Source organism: Nasonia vitripennis (assembly GCF_009193385.2).
Source record: "Nasonia vitripennis strain AsymCx chromosome 1 unlocalized genomic scaffold, Nvit_psr_1.1 chr1_random0004, whole genome shotgun sequence".
Taxonomy (NCBI): Eukaryota; Metazoa; Arthropoda; class Insecta; order Hymenoptera; family Pteromalidae; genus Nasonia; species Nasonia vitripennis.
This window is the reverse complement of record NW_022279590.1, coordinates 1,544,085-1,564,975: the sequence shown is the minus strand read 5'-3', so window position 1 is coordinate 1,564,975 and position 20,891 is coordinate 1,544,085. Positions and strand designations below refer to the sequence as shown.

The 20,891-nt window shown below is 42.1% G+C and overlaps 2 protein-coding genes across 14 annotated transcripts in view; one reads left to right on the top strand and one right to left on the bottom strand.

The window, feature by feature from the left end:
- The window catches only part of LOC100678622 (dentin sialophosphoprotein), an 860,138-nt gene that overhangs the window by 496,662 nt on the left and 342,585 nt on the right, over positions 1–20,891 (top strand). For all 13 annotated transcript variants that reach the window (XM_031933206.2, XM_031933240.2, XM_032601286.1 and 10 more), the window contains one exon: positions 5,843–5,976. In XM_031933206.2, the coding sequence (XP_031789066.1) occupies positions 5,843–5,976 (134 nt within the window). The remainder of the gene's footprint in view (positions 1–5,842; positions 5,977–20,891) is intronic.
- LOC107981468 lies at positions 17,063–20,338 on the bottom strand. The gene is made up of 7 exons (XM_031933290.2): positions 19,760–20,338; positions 19,303–19,409; positions 19,100–19,225; positions 18,566–18,744; positions 18,358–18,479; positions 18,104–18,275; positions 17,063–18,025 (listed from the first exon to the last, which is right to left on the bottom strand). The coding sequence occupies exons 3-7, from the start codon at positions 19,123–19,125 to the stop codon at positions 17,868–17,870; spliced, it is 657 nt and encodes a 218-aa protein (XP_031789150.1). The 5' UTR covers positions 19,126–19,225; positions 19,303–19,409; positions 19,760–20,338; the 3' UTR covers positions 17,063–17,867.

The window sequence follows — 20,891 nt, the reverse complement described above, 5'->3', positions numbered from 1 at the left end:
CGTCTGAGATTATACATAGATGTTTAATAGTCGGTTTAGAAGTAATTTCGTGACCGCCGATTGTCAAGGTAATTGTCTCCACCTTCTTTCTGCCAGATATTAGGATTGCCTCACTTTTACGTCCTGCAAGCTCTAGACTCGCATTATTTAACAACTTCTGTATTTTGCAGAAGATAGGGACAAGTATTAATCCTTGGGGAACGCCCTCTGTACAAACCTAATAGTTCATTGTGCCCTTCTTGGTCTTGTATATGAGAGTTCTGTTCTTGAGGTAGTCGGACATTCTTTCTCTTATATACGCAGGCACTCCTAATCTCGACAATGCTTGGTGTATTTTGCTTCAGTTTGCCGAGTTGAATGCATTTTCTACGTCAAATGTAACAACTGCGCAGTACTTTTTTGTACCACCTTTCCACCCTCTTCCGCTTATTGCTGCTCGTGCTGTATTCACCACTAAGCCTCTAGTCCCTTCAGTTGTGCATTCCATCCTAACGCATATCATGCGTTCAAATATTTTACCCTGCGTATCTAGCACGCAGAGCAGTCTATATGACAACCATTCTACAGGTGGCTTGCTACCCTTTGGTAACAACACAAGTCTTTGCTGCTGCCAGTTTAATGGAAACGTCCCTTCTTTGAGACAAGTGTACTGCAAGTCTATAAACTCTGCAGGGTAGGCCTAGTTGGCATATTGTAATGCGATATTGGGTATGCCATCGCGGCCTGGAGCCTTGTTATTTCCGACCCTCTGACAGGCTGAGAGTAGCTCCTCCTCACCTACCCCATTGTTAGAAATATATATATATATATATATATATATATATATATATATATATATATATATATATATATATATATATATATATATATATCAAAGGGTGTATTTGATTCTTAAAATATTCTCTACCTACTGTCCAAATTTCAAGCAAATCGATGCATAAGGACGGAAATTATATCATTATGTACTGTGCGACGTTGCAAACGAAGCTGTAAACAACTAATACAGCATAAAGATCAGAAAAAGTGCGAAATTCGTGATCTTTACTATCATGTTAAATGCTTGAACACTACAAATATCAAGATCATCGTGGTGAATGACAAGCAAACCACAGACTGTAACTCGTGCGCAGATAATAATAATGTGAAGTGTGATAATAACGCCAAAGGGGCTACGGTGAGGACAAGGTCAACGTCTACAACAACAGGAGTAACTGCAACAACATCAGCAGGTAGGAATACTCCTAAACAGCAGCAGGGTATCAAGAAGACCGGGTCAGTACCATCATCAGTCTCCACATCACGAATTCCTTCACCGAACCGCTCGGCCGAAACAACAATAATAACATCATCCATTGAAGCAGCCCTGAAGGATATTCACGAGGCCCTTGATGATGTACGCAATGCTCAGGTGAAGACCTTCCAGACACAGAACATCGTGTCCGAGAGGGTCTTAAGGATTGAGCAGCGTCTGGGCCCACTGGAAACGCGACTCAAGGCCCTCGCTCAACTGCCTGTGCTCAAAACTCGCATAAACAATGCAGAATCTACCATCGCTGAGCTGCAGGTACAACTTCAAGACCTGACATCGAGAAGCCCGTCAACGCAACAGGACAACAGCATCGCTGTGCTCAGCACTGCAGAAATCTACAGCCTTTGCAGTGAACTGGCCGAAGTCAATAGACACCACGAACAGACCTTGAACAGTGTTGTTGTTGTGACGGGCCTGCACTACACCCGTGACACCTCGCTGTACGTCCTCGCGTACACAGTAATGAATGCGCTTGACCCTACGGTCCTCAGAAGAGACGTGGTATCCATCAGGACCATGGGGAGGCTCGATGCAACGAAGAATACCGCCAGGGGTGACGTCAGACTACCACCGTTAGCCGTCACCCTCTCCTCAAGTACGCTAGCTCGCTCAATCGTCGTCGCCAAAGCCCGAAAAGGCAAGCTGCATATCAGCGAACTGGACGCAAGCTTGCTGGAGGAGGCGAAAGCTCTGAGCCCTGATCATTAAGAGCTTATAAACATCAATGAGCTGCTCCCTTCAGATATCCATAAGCTACGTTCGAAGGCTAGGCTAGAGGACAAGAGGAGGCAGGGTTGCTGAACTTACGTAAGAGATCGAAAACATGCGCTGTAATGACAATTGACATGACGCCGAGCTAAGCCCTTTCTTAGCCCAGTTTCTGCCCGCTGTCAACATCAACTAACACTGAAGCTACAACATACACGCATCATACCACCACACCCGCCATCAAGCTCATCTGCGATGTCTTCATCAAATTCTAAGGTATCTCTGTCTGAAGGTCTAAGAATCTGTCATTTTAATGCGAACTCTTTCACGGGTCACATTAAGATGATCAGGCTTTTCTTGTCCACTCGCTCTTTATTCCACGTAATAGCTGTGACCGAGACCTGGCTGAGCGACAAGGTAACATCCATCCCTTCACTGGATGACTACATACTGTACAGACGAGACAGAAACAGAAACGGAGGAGGTGTGGCCCTCTACATTCACAAATCACTGACAGTTAGCGTTTTCTCTTCATCTGACGGTGAATGGTCGGGAAAGCCAGGCAAGCAGAAATACCTTTTCTGTGAGGTATCGGCAAAGGGAGTTTCTCTCATCTTCTCTCATTCTTCCAAGGCTCCAATTTCATAGACCAGCTAACAACCCACATGCACAACTATTCCACAAAGGTTATAATGGGTGACTTCTACTCAGACCAGCTCTCCTCATCTAAAGATGCCAATTTCATCAGGGCCTTCATTAATGAAATCTCTCTTTCGTCGGTTCCATGTGGTGCCATTCACCAAACACAGAGTTCTGATACCTGGCTCGACTTGTGTCTAATTGATAAGCAGGATCGCCTGCTATCACACTAGAAGACAGACGCACCTTTCATCAACGGAGATGACCTTATCACGGCCACTCTCGACGTACAGAATCCACGTTACGTACCTAACACCTACTCTTACAGAAACTTTAAAGGAATCAACGCCGAGAAGTTAAGGGACTTTCTTAGCGCATGTAACTGGTCATCCCTCACTTCTTCATCACTCGACGAATGCATATCTACGCTTAACGCTAACCTTACGAACGCCATTAATCATCTTGCTCCATTGCGAACTGTGAAACCAAGACGAAAGCGTCACCCGTGGTTCACCACGGCTCTTCGTGACCTCGTATCTGAGAGGGATAGACTTTACAAGCGTTTCAAACACTCTAGGCTCGATTCAGATCTCCGCATATACAGACTAGCTAGAGACGATGCTTACAAACAGGTCGAGGCATCCAGGCTGGATTACTATTATTCACTCCTATCAACCTTGACTGATGTTGCTCAGATCTAGAGAGAACTGGAGAAACTTGGAATTTCCATCTTCAAGGCCCCTTTACCATCTCGCTTTACCACAAACGAACTCAACAAGCATTTCAGCTCGATCTCCAACGATCCGTTTGATCCTACTGTTGAGGATTATCTTCTCACCCTGGAAAGTCTAGACCTCCCGGAACATTTCAAGTTCAGCACTATAACGGAATCGGATGTGTTGGCTGCGGTGTCGCATTTCGACACTCAGGCTAGGGGAAGTGACGGCATCCCACAGGTTGTTATTTCAAAAGCATTGCCGGTTCTCGCTCCCTTACTAAGTCATATTTTCAACCTGTCCCTGAGCGAACCCTGCTTTCCCTGTGCCTGGAAATTGTCGCTTTTGCGCGCACTTAACAAAGTCAGTTCACCAACAGCCCTGACTGACTGTCGTCCGATTTGACTTCTCAACGACATCGGGTTCTGCCTAGCTTCCGATGTTTCCCATCTTATCCATGCGTATGATTTGCAAATCTACAGCTAATGCCACCATGAGGAGCTCGATTCTTTATCTAACAAGATGAGTGCTAACGCCAAGAGGATAATGGGCTGGGCTGCAAAAAACCGGCTAAAACTCAACGTTAGTAAAACTAAAGCAATTGTTCTGGGCTTTCCCTACTACATAAATGCACTACCTTCAGTAGCTAACACTTTCATTAATATTGAGGGTGCTCAGATCAATTTTGAATGTTCCGTGCGTAATCTAAGATTGGTGCTTGATTCTAAACTCACGTAGAAGGAGCACGTCACACAATTGTGTAAGCGTGCTAACTCACTAATGTACAGGCTTTACTTTTTAAAAAGAGTACAAATTTCAGGTTGCGCAAGCACTTAGTGCAAGCGCTCCTATTTCCAATTATCAATTACTGCTCTCTTGTGTACTGTGACCTGACTCAGGAGCTTGACTTAAAACTACAAAGGCTCGTAAATACAGGAAATCGTTACATCTATGGTGTAAGAAGAGATGAGCACATCTTCCCGTACAGGCGGGAGTTGCTATGGCTAACCACCGCCGGATGCAGGAAGTATTTCACAGCTTGTTTTCTACGTAAAATGTTTAATTTAGCCGTACCGTCATACGTACTGGCTTACTTCGACTTCCGCGTGACACTCCAGCCTGTGAGGGGAGATAACACCTCTGAATATACCTGCCTTTGCGTCGGATACGCTGAGGAACTTGTTTCATATGAGCACCTCATACTTGTGGAACGACCTACTATCACACATCCGAATACTACATCCATCGCCAGCTTTAAAAAACTTGCTAAAGAACACTTTTTTGAACTTAGAAACATAAGTGAAAATAGAGATAACTTGAACTTTTTATGGAAATTCTACTCTACTTATTTTGCTGTAAAAAATCTCTCTCTCTCTCTCTCTCTCTCTCTCTCTCTCTCTCTCCTTCCAATTTTCAAGTCGGAGTTCGAAAATTTCTATTGGAAAATTTTAAAATGGTGGTTTGAATTTGGTAAAAAATCAAGTTACATTTTTTTTGGGCCACATATCTCTGAATTTTATTACCTTCACACATTTGCAATACCTCATCTTTGGTTCGGCTCCTGGAATTTATAAGCATTTCGCGCGTAAAGGCTACACATTAACAGAAGTCGGAGAGATCGCGCACAAGGGAGCGCGGGAGAGAGGGTATTAACAGTGAAGCAACGTCGCGTGGCAGTCGTTGAGAGGGTGACGAGGGCAGGGGGGGGGGGGGGGTTTAATGTACCAGTAAAATACACGAAAAATTTCTATGCGATGTTTCTTTTTTGTATATACGAATGCTCAAGAGGCATGAACACGCAACGGGCATTTCGGCACAGCTGAACCTCTAACTAAAGTTGTTGGATTCAAAATATCTAGTCCAAATCGAAATTCACGTTTAGAATTCGTACAGTGGTAATCCAGCATTCCATTCTCGATTTTTTTTAAATTTTCTGCAATGATAATTTGGAGATCCAGCAAACTATGGTGGTCCAGCATTTTAACATTTTTTTAGTGCATGTACTTTACTCTTAAATATTATCCAAAGGTCTATATTGTTGTACATAACATAGCTTTATCTTTTTTGTATTTTTTTACATTTAAAAAATCATAATGCTGTGTCTAGTATAGGATAATTTTTATTATGCTGTGACGCGAGATTTATATAGTGATATAGGACAATACATTTACGCGACTATAGACGATAATACGAAATTTCGGCGTGTTAAATACACACTGGCATGTACGACAGTTTGCGGCGCATACAAGTGTGATTTTAGGTAGTGCTTCGAGCTACCTGTGTTTCTTTAGTAACATTTACACAGTGCACGCTTTCAGAGACACTACGTCTCAAATCATTTTAAATTAATTCTTCTTCAAGTTCCAAGAATAATTTTAATAAATTAAGCATACTCTTACACTATTTTTGCATACTTTTAACAATATCTTTAATATAAGAAATGTTAAATCATTTTGCATCTATTATTTAGGTGCCCTGCGGAGGTGTTCATTGGATTCAAATGCAAGACGATTATCTTTAGGCTCACCGGCTGTTCCGCATAGGGCCTCAGATGCTTATTTGGATCCCATTCATGCCGCTATACTCTTCAGAGATGCTAGAGGAGTAAGTACTTTTGAAAACGCTAAGATAAAAAGAGATTTCACCTTAAGTTTTTCTCTCTGAGTACATCAATTTACATCCAGAAAGTATCAAATTAATTTTTTTATTACGTCTTTATATTTTAACTTGACTAGCAAGATCAATGCGCGCTCCGCGCGCTGCTTTATATTAAACATTTTTATAGGTTAGAAACAAACTATCACGCGCGTCCCGCCATCTATCTCGTAATCTTATTGGCCAATCGACGACCAATCTGAGAACAAATAGAATGATGATTACTCTCTTTTTTAGAGTAGAAATATGTATATTTCTCTACTATTATGTTAACCTATTTTTGATTTCTCATAGTTTATAGACATATTTTTACATAATTATATGTACATTTTTTAACATAACTTCTGTACGAGTAAATGTCTCAAAACTACCTAGGGACTTAGACATTGTTTAGAAGAATGTGTATGATATAACAATGACTCGCAAACCCAGAGATCATTTTAATACTTGTATATACATCCTCTACAGAATCACGGATGTTTTTCGGTATGTATCAATCATATTTAGTGCTCTTTATCGAAGCCGATGTCTGAAGGTCATTCTGACGCCTGGACGTCTTTTACCGAAAATTCTTGGATTTCTTCCATATCTCACACACTCACACACACGCACACACACACACAACTCCGCTACGCCGGTCCCAAGCCCAAGGCTTCACCACACAAGAAGTGGGGAAGGAGGAGGGGGAGGAGTAGCAACCTCGTTAAAATAACCAAGGCTCATCTGGCCCGGATGACAGCACCTTGTTAAAGGGCTCCTTCCTAGGATACAGGATAGGAGAAGAAACCCCGAATATAAATCAATCATGAACAGTGAGTTAATTATAATACAGCCCCAAGCGGGTCAAGCTTTACAGCGTAAGCGAAGCGTCGAGCAAGACCAAGTCTAGCTTTGGACTGATGATGTCGAATAGCTCACGGACCTCGCGGACCTCAGAAGAAAAACGGGAGGTAGAAACGCCAAAGAAGAGAAAGGAACGGTCTCCTACACAGAACGAGACCAAAAAGAAAAGAAAAGAAGAGGACAAGACGCCAAAGCATGGCCAGAGTGCGCCACTAGCGACGACTTCCAGCACTACTCAGTGCCCACCGCCCACAACAGGGACATAACCACCCTGGCAGAGAGTGGAAACAAGAAAGAAAAAGAAGAAAAAGGAAATAGAAGACGATAAGATTAACAATGGTGTTGTAGATCGGAAAGGCACCTAAAATCTATGCCGCCAAGAGCAAAACCAACCCGACCAGAGGCTCTAAACATAAAAGCTACCGACGGGAAGTCCTACGCTGATATCTTGCGAAAGATGACAGTAGACCCAAAACTGAAGATGCTAGGGGATAGCGTAAATAGGATACGCAAAACGGCGGTTGGTGATTTACTTTTGGAACTCAGGGAAGGCAGCGGAACTTCGACAAACGGTGCAAGTGCTATAAGAGGGTGTTACCGTAAGAGCTCTGCAAGATCTAGAGGTCTTTGAAGTAAAGGATCTTGATGTTCTAACCACTAAGGAGGACATCGTGGAAGCGCTACGGAGGGAGTTTCAATATAGCGGCTTCAATGCAGTGGAGGAAACTTCAGTAAAGTCTGTGCGCAAGGCATATGGCGATACGTAGACGGTGACCATTCAAATGCTATCAAAAACGGCTCAGCAGATGGTCGCAAAGCAGAAAATTAGGATAGGCTAGGTAGTATGCAGAATACGAGAGATAAAGCGGAATGCACGTCTACTTTGCTGCTATACATGTCTAGGATTTGGACATATCGGCAAAATCGGCACAGTAACACAGAATCGAAGTAACCACTGTTACAAGTGTGGAGTCGAAAGACATAATGCAAGAGATTGCAAAAATAAACCGAGCTGCGTTCTCTGCCAAGAAAGAGGAGCAACAGAGAAAAGTGACCATGCTGCTGGTAGCTACACATGCCCAGTATACCAAGCGGCAGTAGAGAAGTTAAAGAAACGAAGGTAATAAAGATAGTGTAGTTGAACTTGAATCACTGCGAAACAGCACAGGATTTATTTAACCAGTATGTTCATAAAACGGAGGTCGACGTAGCCATTATATGTGAACCATTCAGGGCTCTGGACGAGACATCGTGGGAAACAGACGACACTGGCAGAGCAGCGATTTGGGCATGTGGGAACGTGGCATTTTAGGAAAAAATGTTGACCAGCGAGGAAGGATTTGTTCGTGCAAAAATAGCAGGAATACACGTATACAGCTGCTATGCTTCGCCTAACACACCGATCGAACAGTTCGAGCGGCAGTTAGATCAACTCGTGCAGGATATTGCGGGTGCCAGTAATTATCGCAGGCGATTTTAGCGCATAAAGTGGGGCAGTCAAATAACTAACCAAAGAGGACGAGTACTGCTAGAAGCATTTGCTCTCCTGGAGTTGGTGTTAGTTAATCAGGGTAGCACTAACACCTTTAGAAGAGAAGACGCAGGATCTATTGTAGACCTGACATTTGTTAGTAGTTGCCTCATTGGCTCAATTGACAAGTGGACCGTGAGTGAACACTACACAAAGAGTGATCACCAGGCCATAATAATGGAGGTAAGAAAATCAGAGCAGAGACCCAGCGCGAGTACAAGGACCAACAGAGTCGGTAGGAAAACAAAGGATTATGATAAGAAGATGTTCCTACTGGCACTGGAAGAATTGCAACTCTCGGGTACGGTGAACAGCAAGGCGGAACAGGTGATGGGTAATATTACACGAGCCTGTGACGCGGCCATGCCGAGAAGAGTGTCCAATCGTAGACGACCACCAGTATATTGGTGGGACAAAGAGGTTGAGAGTGCGCGCAGCGAGTGTCACCGAACCAGAGGAAGAGAATAACGGGCAAGAAAGAAGTACTATAAAACCGGAAGAGCACAAGAAATGAAGGACGCTAAAAGGAAGCTTAAGAAGACAATTTCCGAAAACATTCCTCATCATACAGACCGCTCTGCATGTTGGACACCACGGGTAAGATCCTAAAACGCATAGTCTGCGTCAGAATGGATCATTTTATAGAAGAAAGAGGTGGATTAGCGGAACAACAATATGGCTTTAGGAAGAATCGTTTAACCCTGGACGCAGTTAGCCTAGTGATCGACACTGCGCAAACAGCGATAGAGGGGAACAGATGGAAGGGAGAAAAAAAGAAATACTGCGCTATAGTTACATTGGATATCAAAAATGCATTCAATTCGGCTAAATGGGGTGAAATACACGAAAACACTCCGGAAACAGAATGTACCTTTATCTATAAGAAGAATGATGTCCGACTATCTGAAGGACAGAATTCTATTATATGACACGAAGGACGGTACCAAGACATCTAAAGTTACAGGAAAACAACAGCGAGGCAGGAAGTTGTCACAAAAAAGTCAAAGAAAAAGGAGAAAAAGGCAAGCAAATGGGATAAAAGTGTTCCTGGCGTTGCAAACTAGAACAGGGCCAGAAAGAATGGACAGAAGCAGGCAAGACCTCCCAGACCGGATGCTTTAATCATCAAGGCTGCAGAAGGAAAGAGCTATGCAGACATTTTCTCCAAAATGAAAGCGGCTCCGTCACTTAACGCACTAGCGGAATAGCGTAAATAAACTAAGCAGAACAGTCGCAGGAGATCTTCTGATAGAGCTTAAACGCACAATAGAAGTCAAAACCTCGGACTTCCAAGAAGCAGTTGAAGCGGTACTAGTGGAAGGCGCCACAATAAAAGCACTTCATGAAGAAGAAACCATTGAACTAAGAGATCTGGACATGCTTACCTCAAAAGAGGAGGTACTAGAAGCACGACAGGAGGAAATTGGCGAGGAGAACATCATAGAAGTCTTTACGATAAGATCTCTGCGAAAGACGTATGGTGACATGCAGATTGCAGTGATACGGGTACCAGCTCAGATAGCGGCTAAGATCACTAAGCTACAGAAGATCAGAATAGGATGGGTCAACTGTAGGATCCGAGTGGCTAACCACAAAAATGAGCCGCTTAGGTGTTAGGTGGTAGCTTTGCTTTAAATGTGGAAAAGATGGACACAAAGCAAAGGAACCAACCCAACTGTGTACTCTGTAAAGGAGGCACAGTTTACCAAGCTGCAGTAGAAGCCACTAACCGACGAAGAAAATAAAATAGTGCAGTTGAATATGAATCACTGCGTGACTGCACAGGACCTACTGCGCCAGTATGTCCGCGAGACAGGAATCGACATATTTACCGTCTGTGAACAATACAGAGACCTGGACGAACCATCGTGGGATATGGATAGCGCTGGTAAAGCAGCGATATGGGCATGTGGAGACGCCACTTTCCAGGAAAAAATGACAAGACGTAATAAAGCATTCATACGCGCTAAGGTCGCAGGCGTACACATTTACAGCTGCTGTGCTTCTCCTAACACGTCGATAGAAGAATTCAGACAACTGTTGGATAGGATAGTACAGGATGCTGTAGGAAGAAAACCGGTACTGATAGCAGGCGATTTTAACGCTTGGGCAGTAGAGTAAGGCAGCTAAATGACAAACGAAAGAGGACAAGCGCTATTGGAAGCATTCGCCCTTCTTGACTTGCTCTTAGTTAACCAGGGATATTCTTACACATTTCAAAGAGAAGACGCAGGGTCTATCATAGATCTCACGTTTGTCAGCAGCTGCCTGATTTGCTCAGTTAGATCGTGGACGGTGAGCAATCATTACACAAACAGTGACCACCAAGCAATAATAATAGAGATAAGAATATTAAAACAGAAATCCAACAGGAGGGCAACGACAAAAAGAGTGGGCCAGAAAATAAAGGATTATGATAAGGAGACATTCCTGCTGGCTCTAGAAAAAATACAGCTTTCTGGATCTGCGAATGATAAGGTCGAGCAGGTAATGGGAAATATTACCCGAGCCTGCGACGCAACAATGCCAAGGAAAACTCCCAACAATAGACGACCGCCAGTATACTGGTGGGATAAAGAAATTGAGGCAGCCCGCAAAGAGTGTCATTGAACCAGAAGACGGAAACAGCGGGCTAGAAAGAAATACTATAAGACTAGTCGTGGTAAAGAAATAGTAGACGCCCTAAATAAAGAAATGAAGAATGCTTAACGGATACTTAAGAGGAAAATCCGAGAGAATAAACGACGGTGCCTGAAAGAGTTACAGGATGAGGTTGAGCTGGACCTTTGAAGGCGACCGTACGAAGTGGTAATGAAGATAAAGGGAGGTTATATCCCCCCTCCTCAAAGCCTGGAATAGCTAGATCGTATTGAGACCACACTGTTTCCCCTTCAACTGGAAGTAACAGCTATTCCTGAAGCGGAGGCGAATGACAAAACCATTCCAGCAATCACCACAGAGGAATTACTGGCTGCTTGCAAAAGAATTGGGAACAACAAGGCTCCAGGCCTGGATGACATACCCAATATTGATAGCATTGAAACAAGCTATACAGGCACGCCCTTATGTCTTTGTGGACTTGTACAACTCATGTCTTGAAGAAGGGACGTTTCCTAAGAACTGGAAGAAGCAACGCCTGGTGCTACTATCAAAAGGAGATAAGCCACCTGGAGAAGCTTCCTCATACAGACCACTCTGCTGGACACCCCGAGCAAGATCTTAGAGCGCAAAATCGGCATTAGAATGGACCAAGTCATTAAAAAACCAGGCAGACTTGCGGAATATCCATACGGCTTCAGGAAAACACACTCCACTCTTGAGGCCATGAGCTTAGTAGTTGACACCGCTAGAACTGTAACAGAAGGAAAAAGATGGAAAGAAGGATCACACTGGATGTTAAAAATGCGTTTAACTCAGCCAGCTGGGGCAAGATACAGGAGGCACTACGGAAAAAAGAGGTACGCGCATATATAAGAAGGATTATGCCTGACTACCTGAAAGACAGAACCCTTTTGAACTCGTATGACACAGAGAGCGGCACGAAAAGCTATCAAGTAACCGGAGTGGTCCCACAAGGGTCAGTGCTCGGCCCACTATTGTGGAACATAATGTACGAAGGCGTACTTAAGCTAGAGCTACCCGAAGGTGCAACACTTGTAGGGTTTGCAGATAACATTGGAAATCGCTAACGAGGCAGTAAGTATAATTCACGATTAGCTAAAGCAGACTGGACTTGAGCTTGCTAGCAATAAAACGCAGGCTATTCTTATATCCAGTAGAAAAAAAATACAGACAATACACTGTCAGTAGACGGACACGAAATAAACTTTCAGCTGACCATTAAGAACCTGGGAATCACCATAGACGCCCGACTAACGTTTAAGCAGCATCTTGAGAGAGCGAGCAATAAGACAGCAAAAGTTGTTGCTGCACTATTGCGACTCTTGCCAAATGTAGGTAGGCTAACGCAGGGCTGAAGGTTACTCCTAGCCAGTGTAACTACATCAATTATGTTATACGGTGCCCCAATATGGGTGGACGCTATGTTGGTGAAGTCCTATGCACGAAAGCTGTCAACAGGAGAAGTCCATTGCGAGTCGCTTCTGCCTACCGAACAGTATCAGAAGATGCAGTGTGCGTTATTTCAAGGATGCCGTCTATTGACCTCCTAGCAACAGAACGAAAGAATATATACGAAGAAAGCCATCGTGGTGACAATACTTAAAAGGAAATTTGGAAATCCGCAAAGGACCAATAGACGATACGGGGAAGCGAATTATTACCTTACGCAGTTTTTGAGCGGACATGGGTGCTTTCGAGCCTACCTACACCGCTTCAAGGTAGAGGATAATTCAAATTGCCTAGTATGTTTGGAAACAAACGAAGATGCGGAACATGTCTTTTGCAACTGTTCGCGATTCGAAATAGAAGATGAGGGACTCGAGCGGTACCTTCAGGCTACGGTGACCCCTTAGTCAATGATGACAGCTATGCTAGCGTCGAAAGATGGCTGGTGCGCAGTTAACAACTACGTAAGGACTATTATCAAGAAGGTTAGAAATGACGAAGAGAATAGAACGGAAGAACATAGCGAAACAGCTGATTAAAACTGTTGTTAGACGAATGCCACTAGGTAATAGATACAAAACGCTTCTCGGACTGATGCAGAGGAACGTGGGTCACAGAGTTGAACTCTCACTCCCCTGCCTGATGCAGAGGAACGTAGAAGCTAGGGTTGAGTACCTCTAAGTGCTCCTCAGACCGATGCTGAGGAACGTAGGTGTCGGGGTTGAGTCTGTCCAGAGGATGGCTGGTCGATGCAGAAGGAAGAAGACGGCAGGACGATGCAGAATGAAGAAGACGAGTTTGATCCGGAACCCCTAATCACCTATGTGGATGGGGGATGTACGGCAATGTCAAGCTCCAAAGGCGAAGCCAAAAAAAGGCTAGTTAACGGGCCCCACGGAAGCATTGTTCAACGATAGTACCTGTGGGGATCCGGTGTCGGAGGGCCACTTGTGCAAAACTTGCTCTGCCTAGGCCACATAAAAAAAACACACATACACGCACGCGCGTGCGCGCGGGTAAGTCTGACACTCGTAAGTGGCGCGTCCCCTGGGTGGCGGATAGGGAAGAGCTTGCTGGGATATATACCTCGGAGGGTAGAGCAGAAATAAAATATGCTCCGTGGACCATATTAGGCCGCTGCGTTTGCCGTGTGGTGCGACCTGTAAGCTGCCAAAAGGAGATTTTGGGTGAGGAGGCAATTTGACGTTGCGAGCAAAAGTGACCTGAACCACCTTTGGCTTCCGCTGATGGAAAGACGGGAGGCCGGTCACATAGCCAGTACCGGTCAATCGGCTAAGGCGACTGCGTGATATTGCTTGATGTCTGCTAGAAACTCTCCAGAGAGCCAAGCACTTTGTTCGGGGTGGGAAGTTCGAGAGAGTGGAGGTGGGCTAGGGCAGTATTGCGTGCTATACTCTGGTATTATGTTCCCAGTCTGGCGCCGCTTACAGTCATGTGTTGGGGCCATGTTAGTTGCCTCCATAGACGGGGGGATCGACGGTGGTCGGACACATACTGGAATGAAGACTATTATCGAGCATGGAAAATTTAACCGAGCAAGGAGAGAAAGCAGGAAAAGGAGCTCTCGAGATCTGGAATACAATCCGGGATGCTGAGCAAGAACGAGAAAGCATATGGGAGAAGATCCGAGACAGGCTGGACTCTATGGATAATGTTGTGTCAAACGCATCCAACATTCATAAGTCTGTTAAATGCGATCTATCGGCGATTATGATTTAGGTTAAGCGGCTTAAAAGAGGACAAGTGGCGCTGAAAAAAAGCAAGGAGAGTCTTAGATTAATGCTAAAAAAAGCGAAACAGTCACCGAACCAGCAGCATATTCAGAAGGAGGACAAGGCATCATAGACGATAGAAGCATCAAACGCGGTGACGACAAGAACGCTAAATAAGCGTAAGGCAAGAAAACTACGCTAAAAGAACGAGGAAAAATAAGGAAGTAGCCTCTGCGGAAGTCGCATAAAAAATCCAATTATAAGTGTCTCCAGAAGAAAAGGCAGACCCACCCTGGCAGGAGTTTAGCAGAAAATTACCATAAAGGGAAAAAGAAAGAAAAAAAGAGGAAAGAGGAGATACGCAAAACACTGATGCCAAGAACCAACATGGCACTAGAAAAACACGAGAGAGACTCACCAGGCCTGATGCACTTGTTATAAAAGCTGCTGAAGGAAATTCGTACGCTGATATTTTGAGGAAAATAGAAGCGGACCCTAATCTGACGGTGCTTGGTAACAGCGTAAAAAAAATACGCAAAACGGTGGCAGGAGATCTTCTTTTAGAGCTACGACGCACCAAAAAAGTGAACACGCAGGAATTTCAAGAAGCAGTTAAAGCGGTGCTGGTAAAAGAGGCTTCAGCATGAAATGGTCTTTGAAATAAAAGACCTGGATATGCTTACCTCTTAGCAGGATATCCTGAGTAGAGAGTTTCCAGAAGAGAAGGAAGTAAAGTAAGAGGTTACGTAAAGTAGTAAAGGAGACGTCCGTAAAGACTCTTTGGAAGACTTATGGAGATACGCAGACTGCCGTCGTGCAGCTGCCTGCCCAGATTGCACAAAAGGCGATCGCACGGGGAAAGCTCAAAGTAGGTGCGGTTAATTGCAGAATCAGGGAGATTAGTCAACAGACACGACCACCTAGATGCTATAAATGCCTGGGTTTTGGCCATATCGCAAAAAGTGTGCAGAGACGTAAGACAGAAGTAAACGCTGTTTTAAGTGCGGAACGGAAGGACATGCAGCGAAAAGTTGCACGAACGCGCTGAGTTGCATTCTCTGCCGGGAAAAGGATAAAGAATCAAAGAGTGACCATGCAGCCGGTAGCTATACATGCCCAGCCTACCGAGCTGCATTAAAAGTACTGAAAAACTAACGAAAATGAATATAGTGCAGATAAATTTAAACCACTGTGAGACAGTACAGGACCCACTCAATCAGTATGTCCGCGAGAAACAGGTAGACGTAGCTATTGTGTGCGAACAATCTAAGGATCTAGACGAACCATCGTGGGAAATGGACACTACGGGTAAAACAGCAATCTGGGCATGGGGAAACGTTGCTTTCTGTGAAAAAATGAAGATCCGTAAAGAAGGATTTATACGGGCTAAGGTAGCAGGTGTCACTGTTTACAGCTGCTACGCTTCACCTAACGCTCCAATGCAAGATCGGTTCATACAAGACGCAGTAGGGAGGAAACCAATACTGATTGCAGGCGACTTTAATGCGTGGGCTGTGGAGTGGGGCAGTATATAGACTAACCACAGCGGACGAGTACTCCTGAAAATATTTGCTCTCCTGTATTTGATCCTAGTTAACCAAGGATGCAGTTGTTTCACTCGGAATTACGGTTAAAATGACTCTATAAGGGCTCATTTTGTTCGTTGTGTAATAGGGAACCAAAAAAAGTGTATTGCCGAAATCTGACAGTATATTATATACTGTCAGATATATATATATATATATATATATATATATATATATATATATATATATATATATATATATATATATAATATATATATATATATATATATATATATATATATATATATATATATATATATATATATATATATATATATATACATATATATATATATATATATATATATTATAACACTCGGTTAATACTTTTCTGCCGTGTTATAACCGGGGCCAGAAGGGCCCTGTTTATTGTAAATTAACGTCGGGCGTGCAGAAGGCACGGCTCGGCCGACTCAGATCATGCACGTGTTTTTACACGACCCGCGGAGGCGGCGTAGGTCGGGTCGTAAGAAATAACATACGAGAAGTTTAGATAAGGAAATGTATATTCGATTGTACTATACACGGAGGTAGGTGCAAACGCCGCACACTTCGACGAACGATAAAGAGAGACGTGAGAGTGCAGGTACTTACAACTCAGTAGTGGCAGTAGTACTTGACGCAAACGGACGTGGTCCAGTCTCGGACGTGGAGATGCAACAGTTCGGACGGGCATCGCTGCGGCTCGTCGGTAACGCACGTACGAATATCGTTCGCTCTCGAGATGCTCGCAGGACTCACAACAAACCCGCGTATAGTAGCAGCGCGAGCTACTCGTGTGGATAGCGCAGCGAGACTAACTCTAGTCGCGGCTCTCCCGGCCGTCGGCACATCGTTGTAATATCTCGCCAACGCTGTGCGGCCAGGCGGCAACCGCGCTACCTATGCTCTCACTCTGTCTCTATCTTGCCTCGTCTCTCGTTCTCGCTCGTTTCGGCGCTCGTTGGCAGCTTGCTGAAACAATAATCTTATTACAATTAGTACATGATTAGCCTTTAGACATTTGACGTGCACTCAGCCGTCACAATATATATATATATAATATTAACGAATATAGGACACTTTCCCTTATATTGGATATATCGCTTTTTCCAAACCTAATATCTTCACAAAAAATGGAGATATCGATCTGATTTTTTTTCTTAAGTCAACCATAGGTCATACCAATTGAGGAAAAATTATTGGAAATGCAAGCATCCCCCATTGAGGCGGTGAAATTAGGGGGTTGGAGGGTGAAAACATGGAAAATCGCCGAAAAAATGCTTCAAGGGTTTTCGTGGATGCTGAATACGATTATGGCAATGATTTTATTAACAGCCACCACTATGACCATCCCATCCTCACTTTAGGGGTGATTTTGGGGGCTTGGAGGGTGAAAACATGGAGAATCGCCGAAAAAATGCTTCAAGGGTTTTCGTGGATGCTGAAGACGATTATGGCAATGACTTTGTGAACAGCCCCAACTTTGTTTATGGTTTTCCGTTACCATCCCTTACTTCAAGTGTGAGAGTGAGAGGCAGAAGGGTTGAAATAGTTTTATTTACGGCTTAACTATAATAGCCAATTTATTATTTGAAAAGCGTGACTAAAGTAGTTTTTTATTCCCTCGTATTTTTTTTCTGCATTTGCGGGAATAAAGTATCTCTATTTTGGCAAAATTATTTTGGAATAATTAGTTTTTAAACTAACACAAGCCTTCTATGACGATTATTTATCAACGCTTAACCTTATGTTTCGAACCTACAATATTTTTTTTTTCCTACTTAAATATTAAAAATATTTTACAGTCTTATTATTGTTATTAATACTTATTAATCGTTTTCTATAACAATAAACTAACTTTTTTCTCAAACTATTTGGCATTTTTTCTTTTGATTGAACAATTATAATTATGTTAGTGTTAACATTTAAAAGCATCAAAGCTTTTTTCAAAGTTATAACTGTAAAAATGATATTCGTAAAATCACTAGTCACAAAGTAGTGCACGAATACTGTGCGTAACATAAAAATTTAAACAAAATACTGAATTTATTCTAAAAAACAAATAAAATAAAAAAAATCTGTTTTGAGATTATTAAGCTAGAGATTTTCGTGCTGTGTTTTTTCTGGCTCTTTTTTTTGGGTAGTTTTGAGGTCTCTTACTTTATATCTAAGGCGATTAATAACTTGCATTAGATATTTAGCCCGATCTTCTATTGATATATTTTTTCTTCTCTCAATTAAATCATGATAAATGCCTAAAAAAGTATTTATTGTTAAATAACTTTTATGTATATAATAAATATAAAAATATCGTATAAGGATTGTATACTTACTTATATAAAGTCTTATTAAGGGCAATTCAAAATCAGTAAGATTTCTTATAGCTAGTAAATTTGGTGACCATATCATAATAGCTAAGTCTCTAGCAACCGTTGAGAGAGTCCCTGTTAAAAGCAGCTGATAATTAGCATACGTAGTTGAGATACCTTCTCCTAAATCGATGCGCTGAAACATTATATTTTATCTATTACATATATTCAAATATGTACTTATATTTATATATGTAGAAAAGTCGTACAGTTATTACCTCATTTTCTAACGTCCTAAATCTTCTTTGCCTATCTTCGTATCCTGCAGCATTCTGTAATCTATAATAATTTATAGATGCACAAATTAAGGGCTTCAAATAACCCTTTTTGACTACTAATCCTAAAAACAGTTTTTCATATTTTAAATCTTATTTTAAATTTACATTATTCATAGCATTATTTATTTGCATTATTTTCTTTACGTACTTGGCATCTCTTCTCTTCTATCATTTTGAAGATTTTCGTGTTCGTCAAGCTGCACATCATTATTGTTGTTTTCTCCAAGCTGCACATCATTATCATTGCTTTCTCCAAGCTGCACATCATTAACGTTGTTTCCTCTTAGCACATCATCATTAAGTGCTTCCTGGTTATTACCTCTAATTCTTTTTAATAGTATTCTAGGTTCGAAGTTTCCTCTGTCAAATTGTTCTTGTTCTCTAGCTGAAGGTTCTTCTTCATTATTCTGCAGTTACCGATAGAAATCCTTAAAAATTGATATATATTTTTTATTATCAATTAACGTGTATATATATTTTTATGCATAGACTTATATGTAAAATTTCTACATACCGTCAAGTTATCAGAAGAAGTGTCATCCACGTCATCAAATAGCTGATCAGTATCCTAAATTATAAAAATATTTTATTACGACATAATCAATATTCATATAAATAAAGTTTTTTAACACAAGCACAGATTCATAAGAATATTTATAAATATAAATTATTTTTCGCAAACCTTTGGCATATCTGATTCTGATGCATTGGATTATCCGAAAGAAAGTTGTCTTGATCTAAAAATTCTTCTAAAACTCTTCTTGATCGTTTATTAGCAGCATTTTGCGACAAATTTAGTTTTTTTATCCTAAAATCATAAATACAATATGAAAGGTTTTCAATTTCTCCAAATATTTTTAAAAACGACACTCATGTTTTACGTACACTTATATTGGAAGTCTTACGCTGATCTAAATAACCTAAATCAGCCTTGATGTTAGGTATTCTTTGTCTTTTTACTTGAGACTGTTCTTCAATGGCTTTAGTTGATTCTAAAAATTTTTTTTTTTGTTTTAAGGAATATCTAAATAATTGCATATAAATTAAAAAAAAAATTATATGCGATTATTAAGAAAAAGAAAGTAAAATCAGAAAATAAATGGAAATAATTTTTAGAAAACGCCAGTAATTATTGCATTATATTTTATAGGGGTTAGAAATTATTAATATACGTGTTACTGATATTTTTAAACCAATATTAATTGATAAATGTGAATATGTGTATATATATATATATATATATATATATATATATATATATATATATATATATATTAAAATTTCTACTGTGTGTGTGTGTGCGAATATCCTCATGCAACATGTGTTGAGTAAACAAATTTACCTCCCAAGAACAGTACTATGCATTTAACATATTCATCATGAATATGCTTTTCATCACAATCTTTTCGACAAGGTCTTCTACAGTAATATTCCTTTGATCGGTCAAAATCATTACGATTTTGTGGCTATGATTGCATTCATTTGCACTTTCCTTGTTAAATGTTATTGGCACAGTTACTATATCTTTAGATACGCCTTGATATCTTATTTTAGCAAATTTTAAGTTGCCCATTGTTTTATATAAAATGCTGTTAACTTGTGCGTAAAATTTTATTTTAATCGCATCTGATCTAAAGAGCGAGAAAAATTTCTACAGTACGCTAATTTGAACATGAATAATATATGTAGAGTAAACAAACAATATGTATATAAATGTAGGTGCCCCACGTTAGGTGGCAGCACCTCCTGACTGCAGAGAGAGAGAGAGAGAGAGAGAGAGAGAGAGAGAGAGAGAGAGAGCAGCCATGCTGCGAGCGAGCGCCGACGCCGAGCAGAGTTCCGCAGACCACGGTACGAGTCGGTTGAGCTGGAGCGAGAGAGGAGAGAATAAAGTGATTGTTCAAGAGAAGAGTGTCCAGTCTCTAGCCCAGCATAGACGTCCTCTTCCCACATTGGTGACCCCGACGCAGGCTTCTCGACGACGAGTCAAGATACGAGAAGAAGAAACACACATCTCGGCAAGTCTCTCCAGCCGCGGAGTCTTTGTCTCGCACGTCGCGGACAAAGACATTTTGCGATTGCGTCATTCTTCACGCACATCGCACACTCCCGTGTGCACGCTGGCACGCCGGTGCACACGCGGAGCATTATCGACAACCAAGTCGATCTCCTCGACACACGTCTTTTCGTGTCGAGAGCGGCAGCAACAAGTCCTAGCGACGCGCCGTCATTTTGAGCTATACGCGCGCAGGCACGCCGGCGCGTATAGTCTCCCCGCAACTATACGTTGCACAACGTGGAAGCCCTCGCCGATGGACTAAATCTTCTGCGCGAAGCCACCGTCACCGGCGCCTTCTCATCGTCAAGGCCGTGACCTTTGGCGCTCTCCAACAAAGAATTTGCGTGAAGCCATCGACACCGGCGCCTTTTGTCCACCCAACCAACACCTCCTCATCGGCAGTAGTAGTGGTAGA